Source organism: Plectrocnemia conspersa, unplaced genomic scaffold (genome assembly GCF_051122295.1).
Source record: "Plectrocnemia conspersa isolate PC_06_02 unplaced genomic scaffold, ASM5112229v1 ptg000004l, whole genome shotgun sequence".
In the NCBI taxonomy this organism is placed as follows: Eukaryota; Metazoa; Arthropoda; class Insecta; order Trichoptera; family Polycentropodidae; genus Plectrocnemia; species Plectrocnemia conspersa.
This window is the reverse complement of record NW_028277168.1, coordinates 6,578,686-6,592,993: the sequence shown is the minus strand read 5'-3', so window position 1 is coordinate 6,592,993 and position 14,308 is coordinate 6,578,686. Positions and strand designations below refer to the sequence as shown.

At 29.8% G+C, this 14,308-nt stretch overlaps 1 protein-coding gene across 1 annotated transcript in view; it reads left to right on the top strand.

The window, feature by feature from the left end:
- LOC148235745 (uncharacterized) overlaps positions 1-14,308 on the top strand; it is a 129,646-nt gene that overhangs the window by 44,557 nt on the left and 70,781 nt on the right. Inside the window, exon 2 of the mRNA XM_088184356.1 lies at positions 12,897-12,983. Coding sequence (XP_088040482.1) covers positions 12,970-12,983 — 14 coding nt within the window. The 5' untranslated portion in view covers positions 12,897-12,969. The remainder of the gene's footprint in view (positions 1-12,896; positions 12,984-14,308) is intronic.

The following is a 14,308-nucleotide window of genomic DNA, read 5'->3' as shown; positions in this document are numbered from 1 at the left end:
TCTCGCTTTTGTGAATATATAGGATGATATATCGTGAAAATACTCTAGGCAATATTGCATATCTAATATATAGTAAAATAATACAACGAAAGATGTTTGTTTACTCTCATACATATCATAGGTTTTCCTTTCATTTGTAGGTGAACTCTTTTTTGTGGAAATTCAAAAGGGAAGCACAATAGGGTCTATCTTTGTACTGTCTTTGAATTGCTGAAACCTTTTTATTATATCAGCAATATATAATATAACAAAATATTTGTGTTTATTCATACGAAAATATTTTTATTTTCAAGACAAATAATATTATATAAAATATTGATTGTATTTTACTATTATGTTAATATTGAATTTTGTATAAATTAATTATACATAGATGTTTATATAAACATATATATTACAACTGATTAATAGGATCATGTCTCTCCATTCCCTTAATCTCTGAGAGCGAACGCAGACATAATCCCACGTATTGCTTTGCATATTGACATCTTAATGCAGTTGATTTTGCATGTAGGATGTATATACATACGTATAGAATGGGCCAAAATGATCTAATTTTATCCAATCAAAGCAAAATCATATGTAATTAATTTTTTATTATAGTAGATCAAATTTTATAAAGTACAATTTTTTTATTCTCATGCGTAATAATTGATTGGTTTTCGAGAAGTATATAAATTTAATTATGCTTTATGAATAATTTATATTTTTCATTAAAAACAAATATAGATAACTTTCGGTTAATTTGTACTACTTTTATGTACAATTTCTTTATTTTTAACGTAGAAGACATGACTGTGTTAGAAATAAATGTCGTTTTGCACGAGTGGTTTAAAAAGTGCTATATTTTCAAATGCTTTATTTTATTTTAAAACCAATAGAAAATTATAGATTGACAATTTTTTAACATTTTAAAAATGGTTTATTCCAAATTATATCGTGGATTGACCATTCGATCGAGCCACAAAAACCCTTTCGTATAAATAGATCTGAGGGCAAATTTGGTTAATGATAATGCATTGTTTTAACCAAAGCTTTTAAAAGCCCGACACAACAATCTTATTTATAAATAAAAATAGCTAATAATTTCCCACTCAAATGCACAAGTTAATGTTTTTTAAAGATCCGTTTTTTTCTTATAAAAGCTATCGATAAAACGGCGTTTTAGGAGCTTGTCAAAAATAACAGAAAGGCAATAAACCAGAGATGTATCTCCTTTCCGAAAAAAATACGAGACAACTAGATAAATTGCTAATAACACAAATAACGAAACTTTTTTATAAACACCAAAAGAAATACACAATAAAATTGTTTTTGAGCAGATTAAAGGTAGTGAAACTTAAAATTCCACTATATCAAAATATTAATTTAAAATGAATATAGGGGCTATGTGAAAAATCTTTTTTCCTTTCAATGAAAATTAACGGATTAAAAAACAGCTGTGCAAAGTGTACGCTTATCAAATATTTGCTTTAATTCGTAGATCCATAAATATTTCACTTGAATAAATATAAAGATATTTTTAAATTAAACAAATAAAATCCTTTTTTGTACATAAAAAAATACCCGATTCTTGCGGCCAGTACTGCGAGAAGTTTTATCAGACTTGGTCAACTGTGTCAGATTCATCAATTGAACTACTTTTATATTCACAATTTCAGGGATAAATAAAAAAGCCAGTCCAACTTGTGATAAAGCGTTTTTATAGTCTAAAATAGGACACAACCGTGAGAAACTTTTTAACCACTTTAATCACAAGGTATACACTATAAATCAGAACGGGTTAAAACATTTGTCGTTTTGAGAAAATATACTGTTTTTAATCTGCTGTATTTGCCAACGGTAATTTATTTAAAAAAAAATTGTAATTGGTCGTCCCACTGAAAAAGGTCGATCAACAAAATCTCCTAAGAAGAAGGCCAAGGATATACATAAATACTGGAACCCGGGCAACCAATTATCACTTCCTCTCGGACACCTTGCCTAAGGACTTTCACTGATACTACTGAAATTCATACTTGAACATCCGCTTTCACGGAGTACGAGGCTTTGAGGGCTCTCCCTTTTGAACCCCAACTAAGAGAAGGCCGTCTTAACATCAGACCAGCGAAGATCGAATATCCCGCCGCTTCTCTCTTCACATCCACTGGTCATCCACATATTTAATATGTTATATTTTTATATAAACTTTGTCTTAACAAAAATAAGCCTATTGACTATTTGCGTTTCGCATATAAATTCTATAATCGATTATTGGGTTACAGCTATACTTTACTGTAACAAGTTATAATAACGTTAATTATTATAAAAACACGTGTATTTTTTGCCCACTCTACACAATTATTCTTGTGTAAAATTGTTTCCCATGCACATGCATTCTCATCTCGTTTATGGCGCCAATGTGTGTCGAGCTTTTGCACAACAACATACAATACGTCCGGTTATACAACGCCGTCGCCAAATTAGGCGAGTCACGCACGAAAAGGTTGCGAAATGCTGACTCACGGGGATGCCCCGTCGTGTGTCGCAATCGATTGTATATACTCTTGCCCGCGAATTAATTCCGCGTACACCAAGAGCCAAATCAGACTATATGATACGTGAGACAAATTCTGGATGAAATTGCTTCAGCGTCTTTGGACCCCCGCGGCGGTCTTTATCTGATATTTTGACGGATTTTTGGATGAAACGAAGGGGACTTATCTGATTATAATGTATATTGGATAGCGATTCTCAGCTTGTGGTACGCGACCTCTTAATAATTACCAGTATGAGATTTGATTTAGGAATTATATATATACGGTATATACACTACTTTTTTTAAATGATAAAAATATTAAATGAGAATCGCTGTATGTAATTTTGAGATAAAACGAAGGGACTTATCTGATTAAAATGTACACGGGATAAACCTGGGAGCAAACAGCTACCTTCATAATGCTGTTAACTATCTCGTTTTAAAAGTATTCGCACCAGGATTTGGATTCAAGAGCTCGTCTGACTGACCCAGGTCGAGTTGATAAGTTCACATGTGTGCCAACCGAGACTGGGTTTACGTGTCAGTTCTTAGATTGTGGATTGTGGTGATCTTGGTTAATGGCAGCCTGTCTGACTCTGACAGGTGAACGATGTGTTCGCAATTAAACAATTGTCTTACTTCACTGGGTCACGCGCAGTAACTGTTCTGTGTGTATGTAGAAATGCATAATGTGTTACTGAACTTATGTGCTTAATGGCAATTAATCAATCGCCGAGCAATTAATCACTTCAAATTAAGTTTTTATTTTTATTACGGTTGAATACTGAAGTTGATTGATTAAAATCAGACAAATTTATTCTAGTAAATTGCCTACTATCTGCAACAGTACTACAGGCTCCTTTATTGACTCAAAGTAACAATATTTTTAAGCAACGTAAACATCAAAGTAAAGAAACGCCCGATATGGATACAAAATAGCTATGATTATATTTTTTAAATAATTGGCCATTCTTCCATAAACTGCAGAACCACATGGCCATTGTCCATGTCTGTAACAACTGTGGAGTTAACCACCTTGCCAATTATAAAGGATGCTCAAAGAATCCCAACAAAAATTTAATCACTACCAACAAAATAAACATTGGTGAATCCAGACCCATTAGCTCGATACAAGCAAATTTGTAGAAATCGTTTTTCCAAACAGTAAGTATGGGAATTCCATAAACTTATCGACTAGGCCAAACGCAACCATAAAAACATAATTCAAATTATATAGGACATAAACTCTGAAAAAATGAATGTACAACGTAACGGTTTAATAATCTTAACTTGGAATGCAAACGAGCTTTGAGAGAAACAGGGTGAACTTAATTAATTTTTAATAGATAAAGACATAGATATAGCTTTATTATCTGAAACTCATTTAAAGGATTCGATAAAAATATTTTTTCTAAGTATAAATCACACAAAAAATGATCGCGCGATATTCGTAAAATCAAATATAAATCACAATGAAACCAATTAAAACTGCTGTATTAACTTAAAAGTAACAACAATAAAAGTGCAAATTAATGCCAGAAACACGATTATTATTCATTCCATATATACTCCCCCTAAATCTAACTACTCAGATTTACATAAACTTTTTAATTATTACAAGCCAAAGTTCGCGGCGGGGGCTTTTAACTTTTAAACACCGCTATTGGAACTGTATACGCGAATTTATAATAAAAGAGAATATAAACATAAACGCTTACTTACGTATTCTATATGCAGTGCATCAGATATATTAAATATTGATATTTCAAAAGTGTTACTAAGTGCAAACGACATTAAAGTTCATGCTACTCTCTCATTTGATCACAACTCAGTTATATTCTCATCCGTCTTAGATCACTCTAATTAAACTAAACAATATACCTCTAAAATACTATGGGACTACTTTCCTTATTACATTGAGGAATGTCTTTCGGAACCCAACAGCTTAAGCAATGAAATACGCTGCATAATTAAAAAAACCCAGGGGGTATGACTTTGTAGCCTAGTTAGAGTTTCATTAGATTATATTACAATTGCGACAGACAGTTGTTTTTTCCGAGCGGTGGTGGAAGAGCTGGCGCAGGGATGATGTCCGTGAAAGGCCCTCAAAGGTCTTGTATATACCTGCAGCGAGTGCCTGGAGGCAATTCCTCTTGCTGCGATGATCGTGTTTGGGAGTCTCAGGTCGTATCTTTTCGATTATCGGTGGGGGCGCGTCTGCCAGACGAGGTGAATCTCCGGAATCTATGAGTGACTGCTTACGACTATCTTCTTCTCATCGGAGTCCAGGATTAAGTATCCAGAGCTACAAAATATTAAAAAAAAAACTTTTACCGGCCGAAATGAAAAAAAATATATCAGTGATGCAAAGTACAAAGTAACCTCATTTAAATTTGAATTTAAAATTAATATTAAAAGTTGAAATAATACATTTTTAATATTATTACGAAATACTAACTTTGAGGTTCAAATTTACCCCACTTAGGGATGGGAAGGTTAAGGTCGTATACTTTTTGATCAGCATATGTACACATAACCACATTTTAAATTGAATAGGCTTTTCTTCAGAGCATTACTCAGATAAATTATTATACTCGTAAAGCAGTTATATTCAATTTTATTTTTATTTCAAAGAAAGCTTTTAAGCATATAATTTACTAAGAAAGGATTTAATATCAAATTTAAAAATAGAATTATTATTATTATGTATTCTTATAGCCCTTTATTATAATTATTTGTCTTACATATTTTTGATACTTTAGTTAGTATTATTAAATTATTTATTAATAAGCATTGAGGTAAAATTGTGTTACTTTAAAAGCACCATTTTAATATAATTTATCTATAATATATATGTATGAACATGTATTGACATTGATTTTTTTACTAAGTTTATATACATTGTTGCTTGGTAATTTTCTACGCCTAATAATTTATTAATAATGCGTCCACCCGTGAAACGTCGAAATTCAATAAAAACACGAAGTCAATATTTTTCAAACTCATAAAAGAGTTTACACGTAAATACGTTTTGACACTTTTGACGAGAAATTTTAAAAGAAAATCTTGAGAGGGATAAAATTATATAAGCATGTATCTCTATCTATATAAGTTAGGTACGTCTCACGCCCTTGAAGGAAAATTGATATATAACTTTCAGATTTCTAGTTAGCTCTTCAAGAAAAAAAATTTTACCACTATCTAAAAAAGATTAATGTTAATATCTCAAAAGTTACTAATGCAATGGAATTTAAAAAGTAATTTAATGGCTGTTTTCTAAATTTGTGTCAATTGCATATGTATAAAAAATGATATTAAATATTTTCAGTTGTTCATAATACGCATATAAATTTGGCTTTTTAGCGAACAGTAACGATACGGTCGTACATCATTATATCGTACCTTTTGTCCTATTGAGTGCACAAAGTAATGTTTAATATGATATACCGTAAAATTCTATACATATATTTTATGTGCATTTAATTTAATTCTACTTGAGTATACACGCAACATAAATTTATTGCTTAAGTTCATTCAATTTAATTGTAAAAATAATTTAATTTCAGCCTACATTAGCTTATATTATTTATTGTAACTATAAAAATAATATTATTACACCATAAATGACTCTTTTAGCTCTGTTCTATTTTCTTCTATTATTTGGGTAACTCGCGTACTCTCGTTAAATGTGAAATTTAAATTCTCATCCTTGTTATGTATTACATAGAATGTACGAACAATTGCCATAAAAAGATGCTTTAAACGTCCATAAAGATAATTAGAAATTAACGAAGCAGCAATAAAACATGTTTTTTAATTATTATTTCACGAAATCTCACAAAGAATAAAATAATTCTGACATAAAGTGTGTTGTAAAATACATCTCGTACAAATTAAACCAGATGTTTTATTTACATTGAATTAATAAAATACGTATGCGTAAATAACAGATTACGTCCATAAATAATGCTTTAAAGAATTATCACAACATAGTTGAGATGTTGAGAATAAAACTTTTTATGTCTTTTGTAACGTGAATATTTTATATTAGCGACGTGTACACAAGAATTTACAAGAAATGAATTTTATTTCTTAAGTGTGAAATAGTTTAAAGATAAATATAAGAAATGTTTTTAATATATATATTTGATTTAACATATTAATAGTTTAACGCAAAGTTAATCAAAACTTTGATGCATAACTTATAGAAATTCAATTATTATTAAGACATCTTCTCAATTATAAAGTTTGTTAAAGGAATATGGCAATCTACATAAATTTTAGCAAATTACGCTTTTGCGTGTTAACTAAGCGGTGTCGTGAGCAATTGTAATAAAGCACGGTTTTAAAATACATTATCTCAACAGCCTGAGAGAAGATGTGTGGACCAACTCTTGTTCCACGAGATGAATGCATTATGTATTCGAACTGAAACACGTAAAGTTATCCAGACTTGTCTGTCATTTGTTCCTGTCTGCATTTATAATTTATACGAACATAAATTTGTGTAGTAAAACTTTCACTATTGTGGATACATCTTGTCTTTGAATTTTATGGGAAAAATAATATATTTACTAATAAATATATTATAAACTAGCTGTCATACCAGACGCGTTTTATTCCCAATTATCCTTCAATATATACTGACATCACGGTGAAGCGTTAATTTTTTATTACTATAATAAATTATTATTTAATTTGTAACGCTTTTAAATTCAATACAATTTATCTCGTATCTCGTAGTCATGTCTGCATCTCTCTACATCTAACCGTCTCCGAAGATCAGTCACAATCTGGATTTTTGGAACAAGATTAACGTCAAGTGGGAAGCGGCGGCTAGCTCTGCCTGGTGCGAAATTGGATAAGCCCTCATGTATCTCAAATCAGATGTATCTGGTAAAAATATTTGATAAATGTACCTAACGGAAGTGTATTCCGAATAGAAGTGTCCGATATACGAGCTTATATGCTGGTCAATGTAAAAGAGATTCTTTCGTTCTGCCTACTCTCAACTCATAGACTAATTGTTATTCAGCAGCACTACACTCGTAATTCTACCAGCTTTTGCCAATGAAATACTAGTAGTAAAGGCACCAAGCAGTTTTAGTTTTGGTTTATTTGTAAATGAATTAATCTAATTCGCCCAAATTTCCGATCGTCAAGTACGTCTGCATACCGAAAAAAAAAGTTGCGCTAAAGACAACCAATATATTTTTAAAATTCATTAAAAAGTTTTGGTATAAATTAAGTACAAACGCGGTAATTATATGTAGTCGCTACAAATCAAATAATTTTTTAATCTTTCATTGTAACCTGACTGCGTTACAACTGGATAAATCTGCACTAACTAGGTACGTCAATCGGACATAATGAATACCTACAAGTAATTTTTAATCATCAGACTGAGATTTTGAGAATCGGTGACATCTATGTATACTAATAAATATAATTTAATATGTGTAATATAATTAATATTCAATCCATGTCACTTTGAAGCTGGGCATAATTTTTAATATTAGTGCATTTTTATAAATAAAAATTCGAGTCTGTTGCCAAGGCTTGAACCCGGAACCTCAGGATTAATAGTCAGATACGTTACAGACTGCGCTTTTCCGATCTTTTTATTATTATTTTTAATTAATGTAAATATTTAATAAAAATAATAATAAAAAAATCAGTATTGATTCTAACTATATTTTATAACAATTCAATAATATACTTTCACTGCTTTATATGTTACGTGTTACACGTTCAGTTTTGCTCATACCAAAACGGATTACCGCAGCATTTGACCTCTATCACATGAGATTAACCAAGTTTGTCCGTGTGTACCTTGAGTTATATTTACTCTATTCCGATTCCATCCCGCCGGAATCGACGACGGGAAAAAACCGAGAGTGACTTTTATAAGACCCTCGTTACTTATTCATTTTTTCATCGGTCCTTACGGCCCCCGAGGGACCACGGGGCCCTGTCACGCTGACCACACTTAACTTTCTACCTAATCAGTATGGCCGGGGTCGACCCGCCGCATTTGGGATGGTCACTTTCACCGTTGCGTCATTTCAGACTGAGACGAAGCTTCCTCGTTCCTCATTTTGTACGACTGACACTTATTAGCAATGATAATCGGATTTGCAACGAAACTGCAACATGAAAGTGAATCTTCTTTTTAATGCCTAACAATACGATACTAATTGTAATACACAAAACATTTTATCTACAAGGTAGTTCACTCTTTATTTTTTAACACATTACATACCGGGAATTATAAGACAAAAAACATGTGTTCTTGTAAAACTCGAGAAAAAAATCAGCGAATTCCAATCTAATTTGTCTACACCGCCCATGTATTTATTGTATCCGTCTAAACTGTAACATTGCGGGATATTTACTTGACTTTGTTAGAATCTAGACCAGGGGTATCCAACATGCATGCGGCCCACGTATCAATTTTGTTATTAATAAAAGTATAATTAACCGTTTGAATACCATAAGGACGCTAATGTCCACTTATGAACGACGACATGAATGCCGCAGGGACGCGGGTGTCCGTTCCTAGTTTTGTATATATTTTTTTTTATGAAATATTTGTTTTGATACGTTTTGTGTATTTTATTGTATAAACGAGGTTTAATTTTGTTTTAAAAATAAGTAGTGCTTCGACTTAAATTTTCAGAAATATTTATACAACTAATTTTGCCAAAAAAATACTTGGCATATTTAGCGTACACCGCCTAATTTTTCTTGGCACTAAAAGGGTTAAAGTTTAAGAAAAATGATTACTTCTTAGCATGACTACATTATCTAATAATAAAAGTAGTAAAATGAAAAGGAAAAATATATGACAAGAGTGTTTCATAATAAAATACTGACGACTATTTTTAGTTAAAAAATAGATATTATGTTTCATGGCTTTCAAATATTCCTTATACAAAAATTAAAGATCTGAAAAAATCTTACATCACAACAACTATTTTGAAAAATAAGTTTTCATTCATTTAAAACAAGCTATGTAATATCAAATTAAATTTCTAAACAAAGCAAATCCTTTTACTGTTGATTCGTCATTGCTGTTACGGATATGGCTCAACTTCTTTTGAAGAATAGTCAACGAATTAAATATTACCAAAGAACTGACTTCTCTAGTTTTTTCACAGATTTGTACAAAGCAAAAATAGTAACATTAGCTAAGCACACACGCACAGATATGTCTGACGGACATCAAAACAGATCTGTCCGAGCTTCGCCACACACGTAAACTATCTGAACTCGGGCGTAAGTCTTTCGGACGTCAGATTTACGTATTTTTAGGTGATTCTGCATTTCAACTAAACAAACATATTATGAGGCTCTATCTCTACAGTCTTATAAAAATAACTAAATGTGATTGGCGTCAAAACAATAATAAATTACACGGTTTACAATTATTTTTAACACACTAATTTAGTTAACGATATATTATGTGATAAAAAAAATGTAAAAAATACATTTTCAACGGTAATAATATTTAGTGACCGATGGGTCGTAAAGTAATAAAACCTTATTACCAAAATATTATTTTAGACGTTTACCGATGGCGGCAACTTTGGCGCAGATTAATAAAGGCGAGCGAAAATGACCCGGGTCATAAAATCACAAATTTTAACAAAAAATACTAGAAGCCATCGGGTGTGGGTGCTCGAATTTACGTGTCCGTTTGTTTTGAGTACAGACAGCGGACAGACAAATCTGTGTCTTTTCTAACCACACACGATCGGATTTGTCCGCCAGGCACCCGCGACGGACAGATCCGCGCGTGTATGGCCAGCAAGATTTCGCTTGACTACAATATTTGTCTATTGCACTTTTTAATGTTACTAAAGTTTTGTACGAAGACTTTACTACCATATTTATGTTCTTAAATAAATATTTCTAATATAACTAATCAATAAACTTAAGCCATTCAACGCGAAACTCTTCGAAAATCATATGATAGGCTCATATGAGTCGGTTTACCAACGCCAATATCACTATATGATAACCACATCATATTAAATACTTATTAACAAAAAATATTGTATTTCTAGATTTATTTTGATTAAATAAACCCTAATTAATAAAACTGTATATTTTTAAAACAAGAAAATTGTGTTTTTTTAATTTACACAATTAAGTTGTTGTGTTTTCATACTTTTGAGTGCTACATTTAAAATATAAAAATCGCATACTAATAAATACAATACATATTTAATTTATTGATTTTATTATTATTATTAAAAATAATAATCTTAGTTAATGTTATTTCAAGTACAACACTTCCTTTTTATTTTTTTTAAATACTAATTGCAAACCTTATTTAAAGAAAATAAAATTCTTTACTTCCAAATCTTTACCAGTCAAATCAATGTAATATCACTATTGTTAAAAAATACCTGAAAAGTCACAAATCAACCTAAGATATTATTTTAAAGTTACCATATATTTGATATAGCATTATTATTTTATTACGTATTATTGCTTTTTGAATATCTACATATTATTTTTATTCCAAATTATATTGAGTGTTTTCTTAAGTGATCGATATCCCTTTTGATTCGACGAAGGCACTCGAGACAATCAAATTATATTATATTCTCACAAAAATATTAGTATAAATCCCAATTTAAAGAGATGAGAAAGTATTTTTACATCATCAATTTAATTATATTCGCTCTTATCGTTAATTGCAAAAAATAATTTATAAATCAAGCACGTTCATTTTAAATTCAGTATAATTCAAAAAGTCTAATCGTAATAAATGCCACTCCCTTATCTTTTATTTTATTCAGAGGATTGCTTTAAAGAAAATTAAAAATTAATGTACATTTCCCGAATCGAACCCATTACATTAATTAATCCCATATAACTACACTTTTCTTTACTATCAATCCTCATTTTATGCTTTGTGCTGTAGGAAATTGTGTATGTTTGTAGAAAATTACACTTAACATACGACTCGCTCTTTTAATTTGTACCTTCTGTGATTTATTAATCACTCTGCGGCTACCCTTGTTTACCGCAAGGGTATAAATTTCGACGAATTTGGCACCTGGGCACCTGCTGAATACTAAATTGGATACGATTGTTTTCTAGCTTAGCATATAAATATTTTTAGAAGCACAAAATAAAAATACACAATCGTCTTGCTGTATTTCCATATGAATATTTTCATTTTTTTTTCTTCTACGTATTATATTATAGGAAACAATAGAAATTGTCGCATTGTAAATGTGACAGAAGTAACGATCCGTTTTTCGCAGACAATACACGATTGTGGTTAATACACACGAAAAGAAAAATAAACGATGCGTGCTAAACCAGCGAAAAGATTTGTATTATATATTATATAATAAGTATTTTTTTGTTTATCAATGCTACGCAACGATTGTTTTCGTTAAGATGTTGTCAACACAGTTGTATCCTCTCGTTTTTATCTGCCGTTACAACGGTCGCTCGATACGCTACTTATATATACATATATTTATACATATTATTGTGATCTGTACTTTGACAATACATACACCGTTCCAGCCACCGTTCACGCCTTGTAACATAAATCAGTATGTAATATGAAAAATTCGACTCTTACCCTTTCACAAAAAATTACATCATTTACATACATATGCTATTTATTATTATTCATGAATATTGGTTCTTTGTTCTTAGAAGCTTTACGTTTTTTAAATTCTTCTGCCTTTTAATTATTAATTTATTCTTAACAAACTAGACACAAGTTTTATTTTGAATTTCCTCAATTTCATGAGGCTGAAAAATTCTAAATTCTAAGATTTATTGATGTTTCCTATGACATTCAGGGCAAGTGGCTGAATTATATGTAAAAAGAAAAAAATAATCTGATGATTATTTTGAAAAATATGAATATTTCTTCCACTTCAATATTTTATTATCTACCTATTAAACTTATGTATACCTTAAATATGAAATTTGTGTGTAATATAAGTGTTACTAAATATGATATTTTATATTATTGCTTAATATTTATTTCTCTATTTCGTGAAAATGATAACAAAAAATGATAATTATAATGTACATAATATTTTTTTACAATCATGTGCTAAATTGTTTTAATTTATTATTATTTTTATCAACAACAAAAAATAAGGGATCCAAAACAAATAGTTATGTAGTATATTATTTTTTAACTTTAAACTAGTATTATTTATAATTAATTTCCTAATTTATTAAATTATTTCATACAATGTTATAGTAAAATTTTAGCTTAAATATTACTGCATGTTTCGTTCATTAAAATATGCATTTAATTTTTTGTATAAAAAATTCAATCAATTTTATATTAGAATATATTATAACCATTTTTTCTCTTTTGACGTTTCAGATATTCATCGCAGCATCCACGTCAAAAGTGGAGACTTTTTCGCACACCCCTGCCAGTCGCATACAGCCTGAAAATGGATTCTGAAAGGTATTTGCGATGCTTGTACATATTAAAATACTGATACATGTTACTAGCGCGAGCTTCGAATATTAAATTTCCATGTCGAATCATCCTTTCGCAAAATGAAAATTCGGAGAATAAAATGATGGATGGCCAATATAGCGATACGACTTCTTATGGGGTTACGCGTTTCGGATAACTCTTTTATTCGATTTTCGACGAACGTACTTGTGACCCACCCTTTATACACATAAATCGGTGGATGAAAACGGGAAAAACTGCCGGTGATTTATGACCGGTCACCTGATTCAGGTTTTTTTCATCTGTTGAATGCCTGAAACTCTGTTTCAGATTTGTATTTCGAGAATCTGTGATATTTTATCACAAAACATGTGATATTTAGAAAGATTCAAAGGCCGGAAAATATTTCTAAGGGGTTTTATTGTGCGATTGATTTATTTTATAACTTAGGCTTTCTGGATCTCAATGCTTTTGAACGAGTTTTTTATTCTAATCATGTTTTTTAACTTATTTTTTAATACCGAATTATCTGTTTCGACCTAATTTAAATGGTGATAATTATTCGTTAGTAATTTAAATCATAACGTTTCTAAAAAAAGTATTATATGTTTTCATGAAAATGCGTGAAGTTTTCATTTCAACAAATTTAACCAATAAATTGGAAAATGTTATATCTTTAAAAGTTAATTCTATTTTGAATCACTAAAATAAACATTTAGTAGTGATTTTTTAATATTAATAAAAAACGACTTTTTTAGGATATCTTAATTATAACAGTTAAATAAAAATTCCCAACAAAATATTTATTTTTAAATAGTAAAATAACTTTTGGCCTAAAACTTACTAAATTGTCAAAACAACAAAGTAAACATCCGCGCGAAACAGGATTTTAAGATTAGGATTGTTGGTAATGTCTTATAAAAATTAAATTAAAAGCGGTTTTATAAATAAGTCTTTACATTTTTTTTTGTATTGTTTGTTGTAATTAATTGTAATTAATAATAAATTTTTAAAAAATCTTAAAAGGTATATATTTTATTTAAAAATATATATTTTTCAAATATCGTCACCTTTAGAAATTTTAAGAAATTAAGAACAACTTATTGATTTTTATTTGCCTTTTATGAGTATAAAAATTAAACAACACAATACTTTTCATTATATTTTGTGTTATTTTTAAGAGTTTCATATTAAGTTTAGTGCTAGCTCTTGTTTTTTTGTATATCAAATAAATGTCAATTTTTTTATTTATATATTATATCTATTAAAATAAAATGTTAGTTAATTTTTATTAAATTAAATTATTGTCATTATTACAAAACCATCCCTGT